This window comes from Nycticebus coucang, chromosome 12, assembly GCF_027406575.1.
Source record: "Nycticebus coucang isolate mNycCou1 chromosome 12, mNycCou1.pri, whole genome shotgun sequence".
NCBI lineage: Eukaryota > Metazoa > Chordata > Mammalia > Primates > Lorisidae > Nycticebus > Nycticebus coucang.
Window position 1 is genome coordinate 99,498,332 of NC_069791.1, and position 20,715 is coordinate 99,519,046.

General features: G+C 52.4%; 2 protein-coding genes across 4 annotated transcripts; one reads left to right on the top strand and one right to left on the bottom strand.

Moving 5' to 3' along the window:
* Nucleotides 1-7,208: 7,208 nt before the first annotated feature.
* Nucleotides 7,209-9,243, top strand: LOC128562721 (zymogen granule protein 16 homolog B-like). Its single transcript, XM_053557961.1, has 3 exons — nt 7,209-7,431; nt 7,643-7,745; nt 8,788-9,243. The coding sequence occupies exons 1-3, from the start codon at nt 7,377-7,379 to the stop codon at nt 9,164-9,166; spliced, it is 537 nt and encodes a 178-aa protein (XP_053413936.1). The 5' UTR covers nt 7,209-7,376; the 3' UTR covers nt 9,167-9,243.
* A 3,864-nt stretch (nt 9,244-13,107) lies between these two features.
* LOC128562457 (testisin-like) lies at nt 13,108-17,986 on the bottom strand. Of its 3 annotated transcripts, none has more exons than XM_053557419.1 (6): nt 17,920-17,986; nt 17,815-17,841; nt 17,283-17,448; nt 16,239-16,522; nt 13,648-13,766; nt 13,108-13,360 (listed from the first exon to the last, which is right to left on the bottom strand). In XM_053557419.1, exons 1-6 carry the CDS (start codon nt 17,984-17,986, stop codon nt 13,130-13,132), a joined length of 894 nt encoding a protein of 297 aa, XP_053413394.1. In that variant the 3' UTR covers nt 13,108-13,129. The 3 variants fall into 3 exon arrangements, with proteins under 3 accessions (XP_053413394.1, XP_053413393.1, XP_053413395.1); XM_053557418.1 differs by having other exon boundaries at nt 13,612-13,766; XM_053557420.1 differs by lacking the exon at nt 13,108-13,360 and having other exon boundaries at nt 13,703-13,740.
* Between the last annotated feature and the right edge of the window lie 2,729 nt (nt 17,987-20,715).

The following is a 20,715-nucleotide window of genomic DNA, read 5'->3' on the forward strand; positions in this document are numbered from 1 at the left end:
GTTAACCAGTTTGATGGATGTATTTCAAATTGTATATAAACCAGCACATTGTACCCCATAATTACATTAATGTACACAGCTATGATTTAATTAAAAAGAAAAAGTGTGTATACCTTTAAAAAAAAAAGAAAAGAAACTCCTCCTATAGTATATATTAAGGATGTCATGTATATCTGTGACAACAGGGAAGTTTCCTTCTTCACTCTTCATTTGTTGGTGTTTAAGTTGACAGCTTCCCTTCCCAATAAAAATTCACTATACCTCCTAAAAAAAAAAATTGATTCTGCCTTTTCGTGGTAAGAGCTATAAAGAATTAGGGCCATTTTTTGCAATATCCACAGAGCAACACCGTCTAGGTTCAAATCCTGCCTGTACCCTTTAGTAGCTATGTGAACTCAATTATTCAATGTCTCAATAACTTAGCATTTTTATATTTAAAATGTTGTACTTACCTTGGCTCAGGGCCTGTAGCTCAGTGGTTAGGGCACCAGCCACATACACAGGAGCTGGTGGGTTTGAATCCAGCCTGGGCCTGCCAAACAACAATGACAACTACAACCAAAAAATAGCTGGGCGTTGTGGCAGCCACCTGTAGTCCCAGCTATTTGGGAGGCTGAGGCAAGAGAATCGTGTAAGCCCAAGAGTTTGAGGTTGCTGTGAGCTGTGACTGCACAGCACTCTACAGAGGGCGACAAAGTGAGACTCTGTCTCAAAAAAAAAAAAAAAAGCTAAAATGTTGTACATACCTTGTAGACCGTTGTGAGGATGAAATGAGTAGATACATAAAACAATCATGGCAACACCTGGCAGAGAGCAAGCCCTAGATATGTGCTAACTGTAATCATGCTACCTAGGGGTGTAACCTAGGTCCAGTTACTCACCATACAGAGAGCCAATTACTGAGAATGTGAGAATCAGCAAAGAAGAAAGGAATTTTATTATAGATGACATTAGCCAGCAGAACAAAAGGGGCAGCCTCAAATCTGTGCCACCAGCTGAACGAGGGCAAGGGCTCTCGTAGTGGGTTGGGGAACTCAGGTCAGGTTGTATAGAGCCAAAGTCATGAGGCCTGCAGCTGGTCTGAATCCACAGTCAGCCGTTGGTGTGCAGGTGAGAGGTTAGGAAGTCCTAAGGAGAAGGTTGTTGAGTCTCATCACTTCCTTTGACTAGTAAGGTTAAAAATAAAATCCCAGGAGATGGTCATTTTGCAAGATCAATTACAATAATTTGACCTCATCATCATGAATGCGTGATCATCACCATCATATCATCCGTGCACATGCCTAGCTGGCAGGACAGAGCTTCCAATTCCTGAGGCCCCAGCATGAGAACCGAGTCAAGATGACGATTTCTTCCTTCACCTCCAGTTGCATCCTGGACAGCCCACCCCTCCTCCTCACCCTATGGCTTCACTTTAGATGTGGTTCTCAATGGGTGTTCCCATGTTCACTGGCTTCGTCTTGAAAAGAATTCTATGGTCACAGACTTTGGGGAAACTGAAACTGCTTTCTGTATTTCAGGACTTTTTAGTGGTTTTGCTATGCTAAAGCACACCAGGACTCAAACGTACTCTACATGCAACGCTGTCTTTGGGGAATATTACAAGGGACTCACGCGATGCTACCCCATGACCTCTAGGGCCAAGCGAGTCTGAGGGGACAAGCGGGTCCTCCCCTAGGACACCCGAGTGTGACATCTGCTGCTTTTGCAAGTGGGCTTGCGGTTGCTGTGAAGTCCAGCTTCCCCTCAGCCCCTGGCCTTGCAATGTGCCCGACCGGACACAAGGGGGCGGGGCGCGCCGAGGCCGCGCTCCCCAGGCGGCTGCCCTCGCTTGGGGACCCGACAGGGCTCTGTGCTGGGCTGTTTAGTTGACCGTCACTCAACAAGCAGGCAGGTGACTCCGCGCTCATTCCCACGCTGGGTCGAGACGACTCGAGCCCGCCTCGGTGAAGCGTCGTCCACGCTGACTCGGTTCTCAGGCTCTAGGTCCAGCGGCCTCTTTCCAGAGTCCTTGCTCACGAGGGTGTGTCCCTTCTCTGTGTCCCTGAATCTTAGGGTAGGTGCACAGCCCCGGGTCCAGACCACCCATAACGAGGAGCCTTTCTGTGGGAGAACTGGCGGGAGGGTCCGCGCGGGGACTGGGGAAATGCTCCGTGCGCTCTGCCGCTCTTCCTTGCAGAGAACTGGCTTTGCTGAGTAGAGCAGTGCCGCGCTCTTCTCAGAAACGGGACTCACCAAAAGGAGAACAGAGAAAAAAGGTTCAAAAACCACCAGAACCAAAGTTACAGCCCATCCCCTGGTGTTGGACGTCTGAGTTGTTGAGGAATGTCATTACAATCATACCTGCATGTTTGGCTCCTGTAGCTCAGCGGCTAGGGCTCCAGCCACGTACAGCGGAGCTGGCGGGTTCGAACCCAGCCCTGGGCCTGCCAAACAACAATGACTATAACCAAAAACTAGCTGGGCATTGTGGTGGGCGCCTGTAGTCCCAGCTACTGGGGAGGCTAAGGCAAGAGAATCACTTGAACCCAAGAGTTTGAGGTTGCTGTGAGCTGTGACACCATAGTACTCTACTGAGGACAGCATACTGAGACTGTCTCAAAAAAAAAGAAACATCATACCTGCAGGCAATCTTTACTTGTAGATCTTAGCACACCTTTCTCAGTGTTCCTCTGGATAAAATAATTTTTTTTTTTTTTTTCTGACAGAGTCTCACTTTGTCAACCTGGGCTTAAGCGATTCTCTTCCCTCAGTCTCCCAAGTAGCTGGGACTAGAGGTGCCTGCCACAGTGCCCGGCTATTTATTTAGAGACAAGATCTTGCTCCAGATCAGGCCAATCTCAAACTCCTGAGCGCTCAGGCACTCCACCTGCCTCGGCCTCCCAGAGTGCTAGGATTACAGGCGTGAGCCACCGTGCCTAGCCAGGATAAATCTTCTATATGTACCATGTCTGAGTCAAAGGAGTGTCATACTTTTCAGGGTTTTCAAACCAGAAGAAGAGGTCACTCTTCACCAGCCCACAGTGGTGTAGGCAGGACTGACTGCACACTCTGCTCACCACTGACCATTTCTGATTGTGTTCCCTGTGGATTTACAGGTAAGAAATTACATTTCTGTTTTTAAGAGAATAATCACTCCATTTTGTAAAATTGGTAACATGTGTTTAAGTTAAAGTTATGCAAAGGCTACAATAGGATGGGCTCAGGGGCTCACACCTATAATCCCAGCACTCTAGGAGTCCGAGGAGGGAGGATTGCTTTTGCTCAAGAGTTCAAAACCAGTCTGAGCAAGATCGAGACCTTGTCTCTATTAAAGAATACGAAAAAAGAAAAAAAAGAAAAAAATTAGCCAGGCGTTGTGGCTGGAGCTACTCAGGAGGCTGAGGGAGTAGGATCACGTGAGCCTGAGTATTTGAGGTTGCCGTGAGCTATGATGGTGCCATTATGCTCTAGCCTGGGTGACAGAATGCAACCCTATCTCAAAAAGAAAAAAAAAAGCAACCCCATAAATGCATCAATGTACAAAGTTATGATTTAATAAAAAATAATAAGAAAAAATACAATTAACAAAAAGAAAAGAAGGTTGCTGTGAGCTGTGACGCCATAGCACTCTACTGAGGGCAACATAGTGAGACTCTGTAATCTCTAGAGTGTAGGGCCCAACAGAATCTAATTGATCAGGAAAGGGGGATTGAGTGTTTAAGGAATGACCCCCAAATTGACCCTCTCATGCCTTTCCCTTTTGAGGCCTCCTTCCTGGCAGCCTGGGTTGTGGGCAGAAATGCCACCCTGGCTCTAGCTAGTCCCTCCTTTGCCCCAACATGCTGTGCTTATTGGGTCCCTAGGCTCCACGGATCTGCTGAGGCCCCTTGGAAGGGCCAGTTCATTTTTTTTTTTTTTTTAGAGTCTCAAGCTGTTGCCCTTGGTAGAGTGCTGTGGCATCACAGCTCACAGCAACCTCAAACTCTTGGGCTTAAAATGATTCTCTTGCCTCAGTCTCCCAAGTAGCTGGGACTACAGGCACCCGCCAAAACGTCCAGCTATTTTTTGGTTGTAGTTGTCATTGTTGTTTGGCAGGCCTGGGCTGGATTCAAACCCACCAGCTCCAGTGTACGTGGCTGGCATCCTAGCCACTGAGCTACAGGTGCCGAGCCTGGAAGGGCCAGTTCTACCTATGTTCTGCCCCAGGAGACTCAGTCAGGACAGGCCTACTCCAGACCTAAGCCAGAGCCACAGGCTCCTGTCTCCTTCTGAGCCTGGGGGCTTCCAGTATGCGAGCTTGGGATGGAGATGATCTGCCCACTGTGTTTCAGGCTGCAGAGGCACTGAGGAGACTCCCAAGCTCCACATGTGGAAGGCACAAAGCCGAAACCATGACAGACAAGGTCCCCCACTGTCAGTAGGAAAAGGCCTCATTGTCCAGTTTCCTGGCAGAGTCAGGACTGGGGCGTACCTAGGCCAGGAAATAAATGCTCAGTAAATCCCCCTCTTGGAGAGCCCTGATCCCGAGGGACAAAGGACCTCTGTTGAGTGTCCCTTAGTGTGGCTCAGGGCCAGCACTGGGCCAGAGAGGAGGGGGCAGGGCAGGGCCTGTGCAGGATCCAGACCTCCCACCAGGTGGGCTGCCCCCCTACCCCACACAGAAGTGCAGGAGCGTCTGCGTGTCTGCGTGCCCCTGACTGGACATGCTGGGCAAGCATATCTACTTGGCCTGCCCTCTCTGTACATTGTGCGTGTTTGGGAAAGTTTGCACGTGCATCTAAGGTACCAGTGTGCACACAGGTCAGCCTCAGATTCCTTCTGGCCAGGCTGCTCACTGTCTTCTCCTCTGACACCCCCACCACCCAGGGTACTGCTTTCTGGAGTCCTGGCCTACGTGGACACTCCTCCTGGGCACCGAACCCTGCCAGCCTGGGTGAGAAACAAAGCACCTGAACTGGCAGCACCACATGGAAAGGTGACCTTGAGCTGGGCTGGGACGAGGACACAGCCCCCTTTGTGCAGCTTCTGAGAGATAATGGTCAAGGGCTTAGGCCTCTCCCACCTCTGCATCCTGAAGGAGGCTCCTCCTGAGGCCTCCAGAAGGGCCCTGCTGCCCCTTCCCCCACCCACCTCAGGGGACAGAAGGGTAGGAAGCACAGGGGATGTGGGGCCTGACCACCCTCTCTGGGGAAACCAGTGCAGGGGTGAGAGCAAAGCCCCCCACCCCACCCGTCAAGAAACAGAGCCCCTGTCCTTACTCCGTTCTGCCAGCACAGTGGACAGGGCTGTGTCCCACTTAGGAAAGAGATGTATCCCCATGGTGTCTGGAGGCTGTAGATTTTCTGTGTGAAGGGTTAGACAGTACAATTGTAGTTTTCTGGGCCATAAGACCTCAGCCACAGCCACACAAGGATGCCGTTGTATTGTGAAAACAGCCACAAAATACATGCAAATTACATATGACCATGTGCACTTGGCACTGAACTTGTGAACGAGGGCATCAGAATTTCAAAGAATTTTCATGTGTCACAAAATATTGTCCTTCTTTTCAATTGTTTCTAACAATTTTAACATGTACAAAGCATTTTTAGCTCATAGACTGTGCTAATATAGGCGGGACCAGTTTGACCTTCAGACATAGTTGTCAACCCCTGGTGTAGGCACCTGGTGCAGGTAATGAAAATCCCCCCTGTCCTGCAGTCCCTCCCCCACTGTGATCCCAATGAAACCAGTGTCCAGTTCTTGGTGAGACAGCACTTGCAGTCAGACTGTGAACAAACAAAGCCATTCTCTGCATCCTCTTTTCCTTAGAAGCACACGGTTGGGGGCGTTCTAGGCATGCCACCCAGCCTACTGCCCTTGGGCAAGGTGCCTGTAGTGCCTGGTGCCTCCCCAAAGGACCCCACCTCAAGGATTCTGCCACGTCGAGTGTATCTGATCTTTGGCTCTTTCCAGACATAACTTAGTACCCCTGCCTACGTGGCATAAAGTCCAAACTAAGGGTGACCAATCTTTACATGGACAGTCTAGTTGGGGCCTCACAGCCACCCTGTGAATAGGTTCCATTGTCATCAACCTAGAGCAGGTGAGACCATCACAGCACAGAGAGGCGAAGCAAGTGACCTGAATCACAGCCCAGTGTGGGGGGAGGCCAGGCCAGGCCCAGCCTGGCTCCAGCACTGTGTGGATAACCCCCACCCTGTGGCCGTCACTAGCAGCTGGAGGCCTGGGCACAGCCTGAGCTCCAGAGACTATAATGCACCAGGTGTGCACAGGATGGGCATGGAACTCCCACTGCACTGCTCTTGGTCCCCTGGAGCCCCCTTTGCCCCAGTCCTTATCTTATGCCCTGACTGCATACACCAGACCCAAGATCTCTCCTAACGTGGTGGGTTTAGGACTTTCAAAATCTTTGGGGTGAAACATCTCCAAACGGGAGTTTTATGCAAATGGGGGTCCTTGGCCACCTCCACTTTCCTCCCTCCAGTGGGGCTGAGGGGGCACATGGGGCAGGATAGGGAAAATGGGGGAACTGCCACAGCAGCAGGGCTGCCCTGGGCCCAAGCCCTAGAGAAGCACCTGTCATTGTCCAGGAAAGGCGGAACCTCAGTCCAGCCACAGGCGCTCTCAGAAGGCCTGGCCTGGAGAATCACCCTCCGTGACCCTCTGCCTCCTGTCAGGCTCCTTTGGGGTCTTCCCCTCCCATGACCTGTGAGCTCCTTGACAAGGGCTCATGCCCTGCTATGCCCAGGCCTGGCACAGAGGAGAGATCACACCACCTTCTGAGGACAGAGCAAGGAGGGCCAGTATCTGGGGTGACCCCTGTCCCTGGCTCAGGTCACGAAGCTCTGCACTGTCCATTATGCCCTCTGACAGTCATGGGGGTGCTCATCTGGGTTCCAGAAAGCCTGGCAGCCACCAGGTGCAGCTAAGACCTGAGGAAATGCTGAGTCCAGGATTGCCCACAGCAGGGCTTCTGTGGTCACCAATCTGTACCCCTGGGGTAGAGACCTGTCTGGCTGAGCTGGAGAGGGCTCTGAGCACTCCTATCCCCACCCCCACAACCCAGGTCAGTGCAGGTGCTGAAGAAAGAGAACCCAGAGGTGACCGTGACATGCCTGTTACTGACCCCAGTGCTGTTTGTGTAGGCTGCGGGGCCAAGACAGCAAACACTGCCTGGCCAGGAGCTTCCCCGGGAAGGGCCCTGCTGCCCAGCCCCTTCCTGGCTCTGGTGGCCCTCACTCCTTCCTTCTGGACAGGGGCCTGCAGGGCCTGGAGAGTATAAAGGCCAGGTGGAGGGCACCCCACACAGCAAGACTCTGCAGTACAGCTCCCCAGTGGGACTCAGGAGGCCTCTCCTCTTCTCAGCAGAGCTGTGGGCCAGGCAAGAGGCCATGCTGCTGCTGGTGACTCTTGCACTCCTGGGGAGCCGCCTCTGCTGGGCACGAAGTAAGTCTGGCTGCTCCCTGACCCCGGCCTATTCCCCAGGTGGTCACCTCCCTTCACCCTGGAGCGCCAGGGGCTTGCCTACACTCATGTCACAGGCTGTCTCTGGGCACAGGCCACCATTCTACTGGAACGGGTGGTGTCCCCTGAACTGCAGAGGCTGCCTGCCTATCCTTGGTCCTTTGCCTGTCCTTTGGTTCTTTCATCCCTGCAGAGATGTTCGGGGTAGAAAAAGGCAGGGATTTCAGTACCCCCGAGGACTATGAACATGAAATCACAGGGCTTCGGGTGTCCGTAGATGATCATATGCTTAAAAGGTGAGTGGGATCCAGACCATGAAGCCCAAGACCAGGTTGCAACGCAGCTTGGAGTCTCAGGAACATTCTGCCTGGCTCCTGACGACTCCATGAGGCCAGATGGGTCCTTGAGTGGCCCTTGGTGGCCCCGGCCACTATCCTTACCTGAGTCCCTTTTCTTCAACCACCTCCCCTCCCCTTGACAGCCCCACTTCACTGGCACTCCACCTGGAGGGCCTGTCCTTGCTTCCTGGGTTGATCTAGGAGGGTGCAATGATTGTTCTCCCTACCTCTTCCTTTCCACCCAAGCTCAACTCAATCAGAAATGGACTCCCAGGCCTCATTCCTGATGGAAAGTTCAGGGGAAGGTCAAAGAGGGCAGGAGGTGAGGGTCAGAGTGGACCACTGACTAAATACACTTTGCTGCAAGTGTTGGAGGCAGAAAGTCCAGGGCTATTTTCCTAATACTGGGATGTCCCTGCTAAAGGCCTGGGGTGGGTCTTTGCTCTGCACCTGTGGGTGCTTGGGGTCCTGGGAAGGACACTGGGCAGAAGAGCCCAATAGTAAAGGAGACATGCGTGGGCAGGACTGCTGGGGGCAGGGCATCCATGGCAGCACTAAGACAGGGAAGGACAGAGAAGCCCAGCTGGGTGACCTGGTGAGTATGGAAAGTCACCTGCTCATCAGGCCTGGGAGCTGCTCCTTTTGGAGTGACTCAGGCTTAGAAGTCTGAGCTTGGACAGGGAGATTCACTGATCTGAGCCACCAGGACAGTGGCAGCCCCTCCTGACAGCCCCAGTGACCTGATTCTGTATCAGGCTGTCCTGCCACAATCTTAGTGACTCTCTGCAACAATCACTCCCAATCTGAAGAAGGGAAGACTGAGTCCCAGAGAGTCTGGGTGATCAACTCAAGATCACAAGCTGGAAAGTGGCAGAGCAAGGTTTTGAGACCAGCGAGTCCAACTCAGTGACCCTCTGAGAAGGCCGCTATCTCTTGGAGGACATGGGAAGGGTTGGGTGACCCCAGATCTCAAGGGCTGAAAGCTTCACCTCTCTTGCAGTGTCCAGGTGAAATTTGGGACTTACTGGGATAGTCAACATGGTGCTTCAGGTGGGAACACCCAGGAATTGAGCCTGTGGCCTGGCGAACACATCAATGAGATCCATGGCTCATTCAAATCATTCCTCCAGTACCTGCTCGTGTGCACCGACAGGGAGCGCTGCGTCTCCTTTGGGGAGAGTGTTGGCAAGCAGTTTTCTGCCTTCCCCAGACAAGAGGGACAGGTGCTCACAGGCATCTTTGGCCGATATGCAGGTGGTGGCCTCAGGGGCATTGGCTTTACTTGGGATTTTCCATTAGAAGAGGCCACCAGTGCAAAACCCACTAATACCACTTCCTGTACAAATAGCAATGGTGGGCGAAAAGGGGATAAGAGCTGAGGTCACTTGGGTGGAGGTAGGCTAACAGTCCTGGGGTAACTGAGTTATGATACTAAATCTAAAATAAAGTTTCTGTAGTGACAGTGTGTCCAGGCGTGGTCCTTAAGTCCTGGGAACCACCAATAGCACCAAAGCCTTCTCAGCTCCTAGGGGACAGACCCATTGGGGCTAGGCGCCAGTGAACCAAGCTGAGGGGTAGGGCAGAGGTGACTCTGCCAAGGATGGGAGGCCTGCCCACAAAGACCTTGTCCTGATCCCACAGTCTTGAGGAGTCGGCCTCTAAGGCCACCATCCACTGTATCCTCCAGGCCCACCCAGCTGGCCTCTGCTGGCCAGGCTTAGTTCCAGGCTTCTCTGACTGTCCCTGGGGCCTCAGGCAAGCCACTTGTTCATCCATTCACACAGCAATCATTTGCCAAGAGTATTCATGACTGGCTTCCTGGGGGCAGAAGGAAGAAGCCAGGTGTCCAGTTGAGGAGCTGGCTGCCCCATGGGGGCAGATGCAGAAGCAGATGGTTACAGTTCATTGTAACATCTTCACTGATGGGCACACATATGGGTCGCTGTGCGTAGGCACCTGCTTCAGGGAAGAAGCTGCTTCAGAGAGTCTGCTTCAGGGAAGTCTTCCTGGAGCAGGTGCTTAAAGGATGAGGGAGCGTTGGTCACATGGAGATAAAGGGATGAGGGTGTTCCATGCTAGGGATCAACACGGGAGAGGCCAAAGCCAGAAACAGCTGAGGACAGTGCCCCTCAAAGTGTGGTCATTTCCTACAGCAGCACAGGAAGCTAATAAAGGCCCCAGATCTGGCCTATTCTTCATAATTCCCTTCCCAAACCTTGAATCCCACATGAGCGCTTACCACAGGCCTGAGTCTCAGAGTCCTCCAGGGATGAGGCTCAAACATCTTGTGACCACAGCTTGATGGAAGAAATTCATCCTGTTGGTGTGTCAGGAAACACAGCGTCTAGTGCAGTGGCCAACCCTTCCGTGATCAGGGACGAGACAGGCCCTCTTCCAGGGACCCCCTGAACTTCCTGTCCTTAACATAGAGCCAGACTTCTGTTGTCTCCATTTGCAAGACAAGGAGAGTGAAGCACAGAGGGTGAAGTGACTTGTCCTGCACAGCAGCATTAGCAGAGGGGATTCCACTTGAGGTGGTCTAGCTGCAAACTTTGGGTTTTGAACCCCAGGACGAGGCACAGACTTCACAGCCAACCTTCATCTTTCTGTGTGAGACACACAGTGACACTTTCCTCTACTTTTATTTTATTTGTATTTAGGGCACAGGGCCGAAGGGCCCAATAGCAAAGGGGAACATGTGGGTGGGAGTCCAGGGCAGCTCCAAGGCAGAGAAAGACAGAGAAGCTCAGTTGGTCCACCTGGTGAGTGTGGGAAGTCACCTGCTTCTCAGGCCCACAGCTGCTCCTTTTGGAATGACTCAGCCTCAGAAGACTGAACTTACTCAGGGAGAGCCCCTGATGTGAGCTGCCCAAACAGCAGCTGCCTCTCCTGAGGGCCATAAGGACCCAGTGCTGCATGGGGCTCTCCTACTACGATCTCCATGAGTCCCCCCAATAATCCCTCCCACTCTTTAGATGGGGAGACTGAGTCCCAGAGAGCCTCCATGAAGAACTCAAGATCATGAGGTAGAATGTGGCAGAGCAAGGGTTTGAGGCCAGTGAGTTCAACTAGGGACAAAAACTCTGACAGGGCTGCTGTCCCTAGATCCAGAAGGGAAGGTAGAGGGCACAGACTGCCTGGTATGGGCTGGATCACCCCAGATCCTGGGGGTTCAAAGCTTTGCCCTGCAACCGTGTCCAATCCTGGGTGGCATGCTCCAGGGCGCCTCCTCTGACTGGCTTGCTCCCTAGCCAGAGAGAGCTACAGCCCCAGATGCATCAGGCTTCTGAGCTAAGGGAGGGATGGCTACGCCCCCTCCAGGGCCGGGACTCCTCAGGAGCCATGCATTGGAGCCACTGTGCCTGGGACTCCTCGAGACCACCCAGTGGCTGCCTTGGGCTGCCAGGGAGCACCCAGGCTGCCCAACCCCAGGGTGTGCTTTGCATCTGTCTACACTGCACTCATCCCGCCCATGTCGCGGTAGGCGTCCAGGTCCATCATTGTGCCTTTTCCCTGTCCTGGGCAGCAGCCGTGGCCAGAGCCCCTTCCTTCCTCCAGTCTCAGCCCCAAGGAACTTCTGGGCTTGGGGTCTCATCTACTGTTCATGAGGAGCTGTTGTCAGTGCCCACACTGGGTCCAGATGCTACACCTGCGGCCTGGTGCACTGAGCATGGACCAGGGCAGCTCCCTAGCCAGAGAGAGCTACAGCCCCAGATGCATCAGGCTTCTGGGGCTGTAGCCCAACACTGCAGGCCTTCAACCCCGCTGAAGGTGCAGGCCACCCACCTGCAAAATATCACACAAGCCTACCAACAGAGACAAATTGTGTGGAAGGAACAGCATGGACAAAGGCCAGAGGCAAGAAGGACAGGCTAGCGGCTAGCACAGCTGAAGCCAATTGAGAAGCGGGAGGAGACAGGGACAGTGAAGCTAGGACAAGACCCTAAGGATACCATAGGGGATGTGGAGGGCAGGTTTGACTGGTTCCCCAGTGGGTTTTAACCCTTCTGTGGGAGAGGGAGGAAGCAAGGAGATAAGGCCAGAGCCAGTGCCCCACCTGCCCACCCCCAGGGAGATGAACGCAGGCAGTTCAGAGTGGAGAGTACATCCTACAGGACGTCCCCTTCCTGTGTGGGGAGCCAGAAGCCCCTCCAGCTTGCTCCTCAGATTCCCCAGGAACAAGGGAAGCTTTGCTGCGGGTGGATGCATTTTCCATGAAGCAGGGCTGTGGGCTGTCACAGGGAGGAGTCAGGCCAGAGCTCCTCCCACCGACTGCTGCTCACAGCATTTAGGGATCTTTGCAAGCCCTGATCTGACTCCACAGTTCGGAGGACCCACTGAGTCTGCCTTGGCCAGGATTATGCTGGGGTCGGGGGACCCTGATGGGGGGCAGACAGGGTTGATGCCCTCCTACTCCCCCATCCCAGCCACTTACAGTGCAGCTGCTGCAGCTCCCTCCCCGCTCACAGCCTCACCTGGGGTCAGCTACAGCTCCGGAGCATTTTATGCCCCCAAGACCACCCTCAATGGGTGTCGGGAGTCTGGGCATGGGGGAGAGGGAGAGGGAGGAGATGGAAATGCCCTCCCCTAGTGTCTTTGTCCTTAGTCGACCATTGCTGAGGCCTCTATTGTCCTTCTATTGCCTTGTACGGCACTTTCTACTTTGAGCAAATTCATCAGAATTTCTTTCTTCCTTGCCTCAGTTTCCCTACCTCCTCACCTTTGCTTCCTGGGATCACCTTCCAAATAAACTACTTGCACCCAATCTTGGTCCCAGGTTGACCTATGCGGGGAAGCTGATAAAACCAAAAAGATCTGGCACTTGTGAGATGGGGAACCCTGTGAGGGTGGGGGCATTGGGAGTGTTTCCTTCACGGCACTCTTACCCCCAGACTTCCTAGACTCTAACACCCAGGAGCTACTAGTGTGCTTCTTTCAATAATCTTCCTGATTGAACTAACAGGAAAGGGTTCTGTTGTTTCTGATCAAAACCTGAAAAAGGGACTTAAAAGTTAAGGTAGAGTCTAGGCCTGCACCAGACATGAGAAAACTCTGCAAGCATCAACTTGAACATGCACTTATGTTTATTAGCAGTCAGGATAATATTTGTAATGATATCTTGGATAACGTAGATGGTTGGACAAAGAATTAGGAGTTAGGGCAGCTCAGAGGCTGAACTGGACGTGGGTGACCAGAAGGAGGTTGTCACGGAGACCCCAGGCTGGAGGAATGGTCTTCCAGGCATTAGCTCAAATGAGTTTATTAGCACACCAGGCAAAAGAGGAACAGAGCCTGGCTGAGCAGCTGACTCCATATTCATGGGCTGGGGACACTCACACCTGCTACAAAGGTGGGGGTGCCCAGAGCAGAGTGAGGAGAAGCAGTGGCCAGGAGGGCGCTGGCCTGAGCATGCCACTGTCAATCATCACCTTCCGGATCCAGTGGTAGTGCTGGCTGACGTTGGTATAGACGCCGGGCCGGTTGGGCCGGCCACAGCCCACTCCCCAGCTCACAACTCCAACCTGATACCACAGTCCATTCCTTTCACATGACAAGGGCCCGCCTGAGTCACCCTGGGGAGCAACGTGAGTGAGCCCAGCCTGGGGCAGGGGCAGCAAGCAGCAGAGAGGCCAGGAGAGCAGGAGGGGCTGTGGGGCTGGGCGCAAATCCTACTCCTCCCCTGGCAGTGACTGAGCCTCAGTATCTGCATCTGCAAAGTGGACCAATGGCCTCTACCTCCCAGGGTTGATGTACAGATCAAAAGAGATAAGGGACACTAGTTGCTCCCGGGCCTGGGACTGGCAAAGGTGGGAAGGACACTTACGAAGCAGGAATCCTTGCCGCCTTGGGGATCACCAGCGCAAATCATGTCTCCAAAGATGTCCAAGCGGAAACCAGGTTGTCGGTACAGGTGGTTACACATGGTGGAGTTTATGATGGCAACCTCCACTTCCTGGAGGGTGTAGGGAGATGGCAGAGCTATGGGGGACGGGAGGACAGAGAAAGACAACACCATGAGCCACCCCTCTAGGGAAGATTGGCCTAGGTTGTGGGTAGGGGGCTGTCCCTGGTGTACCCACTGTGCCTGGCATGTTACTCTCTCTTTTTTTTTTTTTTGTAGAGACAGAGTTTCACTTTATGGCCCTCGGTAGAGTGCCATGGCATCACACAGCTCACAGCAACCTCCAACTCCTGGGCTTAAGCGATTCTCTTGCCTCAGCCTCCCGAGTAGCTGGGACTACAGGTGCCCGCCACAACACCCGGCTATGTTTTTGTTGCAGTTCGGCCGGGGCCGGTTTTGAACCTGCCACCCTCGGTATATGGGGCCGGCGCCCTACCGACTGAGCCACAGGTGCCCTGACATGTTACTTTTAGACTCCCAGTTCAAGCCCAGCACATCACAGGAGCTCAGTAGTATCACAGAAGGACCCAGTAGATGGATAGGTTGTTAGAGCTGGGCCCCAGTTTCCCTGTCTGGAGGACTGGGTGATAGTCCTGCCTGAGCCAGGAGAGATGTTTTACTCAGCTAAAACAGGAAGAGGGAGGGGCTGAGACTGAGATGGTTTGTGTGAACCCAGCTTGGCTGCAGCAGCTGGTGCCAGACCAGGTGGAGCTGTACATTGGGCTCTCTCACCTCACTAGCACTGGGGCACTTTTGGGGCCTGAGCCATGTGCTCTTAGGGCCCCTTCAGTACCCCTGAGTGCAGCAGCCATCAAGATCCACTCCCAGATAAGGACAGAGTCAGGGAAAGATCTCCCCTAACCCCCCAGCAAGGCACCAGGGAAGTGTCACAGTCTGCTGGGAACCCGCCGTCTACACCAGTGGTTCTCGACCTTCCTAATACCGCAGCCCTTTAATACAGTTCCTGTGGGTCGTGACCCACAGGGTGAGAACCGCTGGTCTACACAATTCCTAAGTCTGGGTCCCCATCAGCACCTTCTCCTGCAGAGGGGACAACAATAATGAGGAGCTGACACGCAGGCTGCACTCCCTGTGTGCTCAGGACTCTTCCAAGCCCTTAGGATTTAACAACCCCAGAGCCACCCTATGACAACGGAACTAGTATGGACCCTGTTTTCCAAATGAGGACCCTGGCCCAGTTAGATGAAGTGTCCTGCCCAGGGTCTCCCAGCTAGCACAGGGCAGAGCAGAAGTTCACACCGGTCAGGGGGCTCCAGGGAGAATGAGGCCAGGCCTGGGACTTCAGGGGAAATCCCTGGGCAGGGAGGGAGGGCCCCTTTGCCCACACCTGCTCATCCTGTGCAGCAGACGTTCCTTCTGAGCAAGGGAAAGAGCCCTTCCTTTAGAGCAGTGGTTCTCAACCTATGGGTCGTGACCCCTTTGGGGGTCAAACGACCCTTTCACAGGGGTCTCCTAAATACATCCTGCATGTCAGATATTTATTACAATTCATAACAGTAGTAAAATTACAGTTATGAAGTAGCAACGAAAATAATTTTATGGTTGGGGGCTACCACAACATGAGGAACTGTGTTAAAGGGTTGCGGCATTAGGAAGGTTGAGAACCACTGCTTCAGAGGGAGGCAGACCTGGTGTTGAGGTCTCTGTTCTCCCTGCCAAATCCAGGTGTGTGACCTTGGAGACATCCCTTGCCCTGTCTGAGACAATGGGCCCTGCCTTCTCTTCTATTTAGTACTTTTGGGGCTTTGGGAAATTCCCATGACTCCCTCAGTTTTCTCATCTATAAAATGGGTCTGAAAACGTTCCCAGCTTCATTCCTAGGTAAGCTCTAGGAGGAACACAACCCTTGCCTTGCTCACTCCTGGGTCCCCAAGTCTAGAACCGTGCCAAGCACACATGTACTACTGTCACAGGTTGATGCAGCCACCGGCCAGGCCAGTGAGCCACGGGAAGGGACATTCCGACAAAGGAACATGCCCACACTGGGGAGCTGGAGGCCCCAGGGCACCTCTCTGGGTGCTGTGCTCAGCACATTCAGGGCATCTGTGTTGAGGAATGAGCAGAGCATGGGGTGGAAATTTTAAGGACAGAGAAATGGGCTCAAACTCCAGAGAGAGAGCCAGATCTCAGGGAGGTGCCACAGGCAGGAAGGAGCCAGAGTGGGGAGCTAGCACCTGGGGGGTGCATGACCACCATGGGGAAGTGGCTGGGGTTTCCAACAGGATCCCGGCTCCCCTGCAGCCTTAGCCAAGCTGGCCTCCCTCCCATACTCTCCTTCTGGCTCCCACAGCCTGGGAGAGAGACAGAGAACTGAGTGTTTGGTTCCTGTCTTTGCAGGAGGGAGTGACAGCAGGAAAGCAGGTGAGGAGAGGAGGCTGAGCAGGCCAGCAAGAGGTGCTCCCGCTGTGCCCCAGGCCAATGTGGGGGCTGCTGTGCCCAAGTTATAAAGGGGGAGAGGTGAAGCAGGAAGATGGGGACAGGTGAATGAGGGTAGGGCCATCCCCAGACCTGCCTAACCCCAGCCTCACCCACATCTTCTTCAATTTCTCCCCAGCCAGTCACCCAGCAGTTCGTCCGGTTCTGGAATTCTGTTGTGGAGGCCAGAATACAGATGGGCTGGATGTGACTAGTGTATGTGACGGGGGTGGACAGCTTCAGAACAGCGATGTCATTGGATGATGCCCCCAGGAAATGGGGGTTCATATAGATATTCTCCACCTGGTAACGATTGTAGTAGGCCTGCAGGTTCCAGAAAGATGGGCTGGAAGTCAGCTCGCCAAACTGGACGGTCCACGAAAAGGGATCAGCAGTCCTGGCAGGAAGGAAAGAGCAGTCAGAGGCCGAGGGTTGGCCACCTGAGGGGCCCAATGCAGGAGGTAAGACTGTGGGGTTGCTACTTGCTCATCCTGGATGCCATTAACAAGTCCTTTCCTGGGCACAATAGCACCTGTAGACACGGGACAGCCCAAAGAGGCCACAACCGAAGTCCCAGAACCTGAGGGTTGGAGGAGAGGTGAAGCAGGAAGATGGGGGTCTTGTCAGCTCACAGAGCCTCCTAAGGATACTTGATCTGAGAGAAGTCCTCCAGCAGGACCCCCATGCAGCCCCAAGGAAGAAGGAGCAGATGCACTGGGGCAATGCAGGTGCCCAGCACGGTGGAGCTAACACACTTTCCCTGGAAGAGCTGGGCCACAGGAGGCTCAGTGCCCAACAGGTGCCCCTCATCCCAGTCCTGCACACCTGTGGTACACACCCACTAGAGGAGGAATGAGTGTGGGTGGCATAGAGGCCAACACTTTTTTAACTGAATGACAACCACCACCACCCAGAAAAATAAACCCAAAGTCTAGTGGAAATGTTCTGGAAGAAGATTCTGGAAGATCTTGAACAGACTTTCATCCAAGAGCACTAAAGGGAACTGGAGCGAGTGCAACCGGTTGTAACAGAGAGCAGCCTAGGGCCCAGGAAAACACCAGGCCACACCCAGTAAGGGTTCAGACTGAGAACCAAGATCAGCAGCCTAGCCCTTCTCCCAACCCTGCCCTGGTTATAGCATCTGACCCCAGTCTCACTCTTGGAAGCAGTGCGCCGCTGTGAGCACCCAGCGGCGGCTGAGCAGGCTCGCTCCGCAAGTATGGGAGTCCCACAAACGCAGGCTCCCCTGCCATGGCCAGCGCCCGAGCTTCGAGTCTTCTCCACCCACCACGCGTGGCGGGATAGTCCGACGGCCGCAGGGCCCTGGAAAGGTCAGACGAACCCGTGGCTTAGCTAAGGTGCAGGCCCGCCCCCCATCCCTTCCTCCCTCCCTCCTCCACTCCCTCCCCCGCCTCCAGTCTAGCCCCGCGGGTGCGTACAGGGGTTCCCTGGGGATCCCGAGCCCTCCCAGGGCCCCCATGCGCATCCTGGGGGGTAATATTCTGTGGAGGAAGGTGAGTGGGGATTTTCCACGTGGTTCGCAGAGCCTGCCCCATCCCCGGGGGTGCTTCAGTTTCTGTTGAACACGAAATTGAGTTCTCCATCCTGGGGCGGGGAGTGGAATAGGTGAGGTCTTCTCTGCTCTGACCGAGGTGCCCTGAGCAGGGAGGCGCGCTTCACCAATCTTACCTGACAGCACGTCCACTTCCTCCGTCTCTGCGTGGAGACAAGAAGGTGAATTTCCTCCCCGTATCCCCGCGCCCACCGTGCTGCCCCCCCTTCCCCTGAACTCACCCGGCTGCCCCAGAGCCCCCTGCGCCAGCAGCAGCGCCAGCAACAGCGTCCCTGCCAGCGCACCCATGGCCTCCTCTCCCGCAGCTTGGCGCCCCCTCTCCCGCAGCTTGGCGCCCGCTCTGCTTCCTCTTGCTCTGGGCGGGCTGGGCGCCCCCTGGGGAGAGAGAGCCTGGGGAGCCCTGGTCTGGCACCTCCCCCCACTTCTCCCCCCCCACACACACACACTCTAGGCAGGCAGGCTGTCACGGACCCTCAGGCCTCTCCGCACCCTGGCTTTTAGCTTCTGAGATAAAATAGCCAAGTAAGGGCTCAGCGCCTGTGACTCAAGCGGCTAAGGCGCCAGCCACGTACACCTGAGCTGGTGGGTTCGAATCCAGCCCGGGCCTGCCAAAACAACAATGACAGCTGCAACCAAAAAATAGCCGGGCGTTGTGGCAGGCGCCTATAGTGCCAGCCACTTGGGAGGTGGAGGCAGGAGAATCACTTGAGCCCAGGAGTTGGAGATTGCTGTGAGCTGTGATGCCACAGCCCTCTACCCAGAGCGACAGCTGGAGGCTCTGTCTCAAAAAAAAAAAAAAAAAAAGATAATAATAATAGCCAAGTTAAGAGCCCATGTGTACTGATGCTGCTTGCCAGAGGAATTTCAGAGACCCTAACTCAGTGACTGAGCACAGCCCTCATAAGTGTAAGGAGGGAAAAGCTCTGGTTATCACGTCTCTGTCCTGAATAGCTGCCTTTTTATTAATTGAAAAGGTAAGTTCAGGCGGCACCTGTGGCTCAGTGAGTAGGGCGCCGGCCCCATATGCCGAGGATGGCGGGTTCGGACCCAGCCCCGGCCGAACTGCAACAGAAAAATAGCCGGGTGTTGTGGCGGGCGCCTGTAGTCCCAGCTGCTGGGGAGGCTGAGGCAAGAGAATCGCGTAAGCCCAAGAGTTGGAGGTTGCTGTGAGCCGTGTGACGCCACAGCACTCTACCGAGGGCGGTACAGTGAGACTCTGTCTCTACAAAAAAAAAAAAAGGTAAGTTCAATGATTCTAGTCCTTGCCTCTTCCTGTACTTATAATTTGGGACAGGATTAGTGATTATACGCCTGTAATGTACGTAGGTCACTACAAAAGTTTTGAGATGGGCTGTGTTATGACCCATTATTTCACTTTCAAGAAGCACAATCAACAGCATCCTTTCTGATTTACCCGTGTAATGGCTTGTTGATGCTGCTGAGAGGGCTTCTTTTGTTTCTGTCCATGTGTTATGCCCAGGAACTCCTCCAAAGACCACACCACCAGACAAGTCAAATTAAAGAGGAGTCCTTTTATTGAAGAGCTGGCTGGTGACTGTCCCAGTGTCCCAACATAGGGTTTCTGAGTCCAGCCCTGAGTTGACTGAGGCTCTGTCTTTATAAGGCAAAATGTTTCCAGGAGGCAAACAAGCATAATTACAGAAACAAAAGCAAACAGCAGTTAGGGGACATCAGGAGAGAGTGAGGTGGCTTAGTCAATTTACAATGCTATGATCATGAGAGCACTTAGTAATTCTTTTTACAAAACAAATACAATCTACAGTGTCCTAAGGTACTGTTAGGAGGGGGACTTGCAGGTGAGGGTCATAAACAGCATGATCATTAAAAGCTTAATCATAAGGGCTACTGTCAGTAACTTACATTACTAACAATTTTAGCTAAAGGTATTTACAGTTACACTGGGGATGGGGGGAGAACAAGAGGAGCTAGTTTTGAAGGTCAAAGGAGTAAATAGTAAAATGGAGTTACGCTTGTTAACATGTCAATATTATATACAGATGGTATGAAGATCACTTTAACATAATCATGAAGGTTATTTGTCACAAGGGTAGTTAGTGACTTTCTACACAATATTAATAATTTTAACAGTTCTAACCAAATACACTTAAATACCATGCAGTTGGTAGAGAGACAAGTGGAATCATTTTTTTTTAAAGCAATAAAATGTAGCAAAACAGCAGAATGGAATCAGGCCCACTTTGCCTTCCCACTGATTCTCTGGAAAAGGAATTATATCAAAATGGAGTTAGGCTTGCTTCTCTTTCACCCCAACACATGTAGATTTTATGTTTCTTTCTTTCTGTTTTTTTTTTTTTTGCTTTGTAAACGATAGAGTTTTATTCAAATATAAAGTTTTGCACCTTCAAATCTATCACTTCAACAGAGACACTTACTCAATTAACTGTCTTAAAAAATATTTTAACAATGTACAAATACATTCACAATGTAATCTGCTGATTAAAAGACTCCAACAAAGTTTACAGTACGTCATACAACGGAATTTACAGATGCCTACAGTTATTTGTAGATTGGTTTACTTTACAGTTAAATATATATTGCTTTAAGAAATACCATTAATATAAAAGTATGATTTATAATACCCCTATTGTAGAAAGAAAAAAGATTCATAAAATAAACTATCTTTCAGGCATTTATTATACCAAATATTATTATTCTTACTATGACATAAGAATAATGTTCTTTTAGTGGTAAAAGATTTTATTAGCCCATGGACTACTGAAAAGCTTCCAGGAAGTTCCAAAGTGAAATCTGGCTATCCTTTCTGTAAAGTAAACTGAACAGCTGCAGTCTCTGGGTATCCCTTAGACATAAACTATGAAGATTCCATTTATATTAACTGGGCCTTAAGTAAATGACTTATTATCAATAAACATAAACAACATTTTAGAAACTAGGTAACACCACTGGCTTTGTACTTGTTTGTGTGTATCTAAGAAATGTCATTATGAAGTACATATTTTAACAATTATTTCTAA

What these genes read in the sequence shown, in the direction of transcription:
- LOC128562721 (XM_053557961.1), top strand. Translation starts at nt 7,377, where the DNA reads ATGCTGCTGCTGGTGACTCTTGCACTCCTGGGGAGCCGCCTCTGCTGG. An exon ending in CCGCCTCTGCTGGGCACGAA is followed by an intron (nt 7,432 to 7,642) that starts GTAAGTCTGGCT and finishes TCATCCCTGCAG; the next exon opens with AGATGTTCGGGGTAGAAAAA. An exon ending in GATGATCATATGCTTAAAAG is followed by an intron (nt 7,746 to 8,787) that starts GTGAGTGGGATC and finishes CCTCTCTTGCAG; the next exon opens with TGTCCAGGTGAAATTTGGGA.
- LOC128562457 (XM_053557418.1), bottom strand. Translation starts at nt 17,986, where the DNA reads ATGGGTGCGCTGGCAGGGACGCTGTTGCTGGCGCTGCTGCTGGCGCAG. An exon ending in GGAAGTGGACGTGCTGTCAG is followed by an intron (nt 17,449 to 17,814) that starts GTAAGATTGGTG and finishes TGACCTTTCCAG; the next exon opens with GGCCCTGCGGCCGTCGGACT. An exon ending in GCGGCGCACTGCTTCCAAGA is followed by an intron (nt 16,523 to 17,282) that starts GTGAGACTGGGG and finishes CCTTCCTGCCAG; the next exon opens with GACTGCTGATCCCTTTTCGT.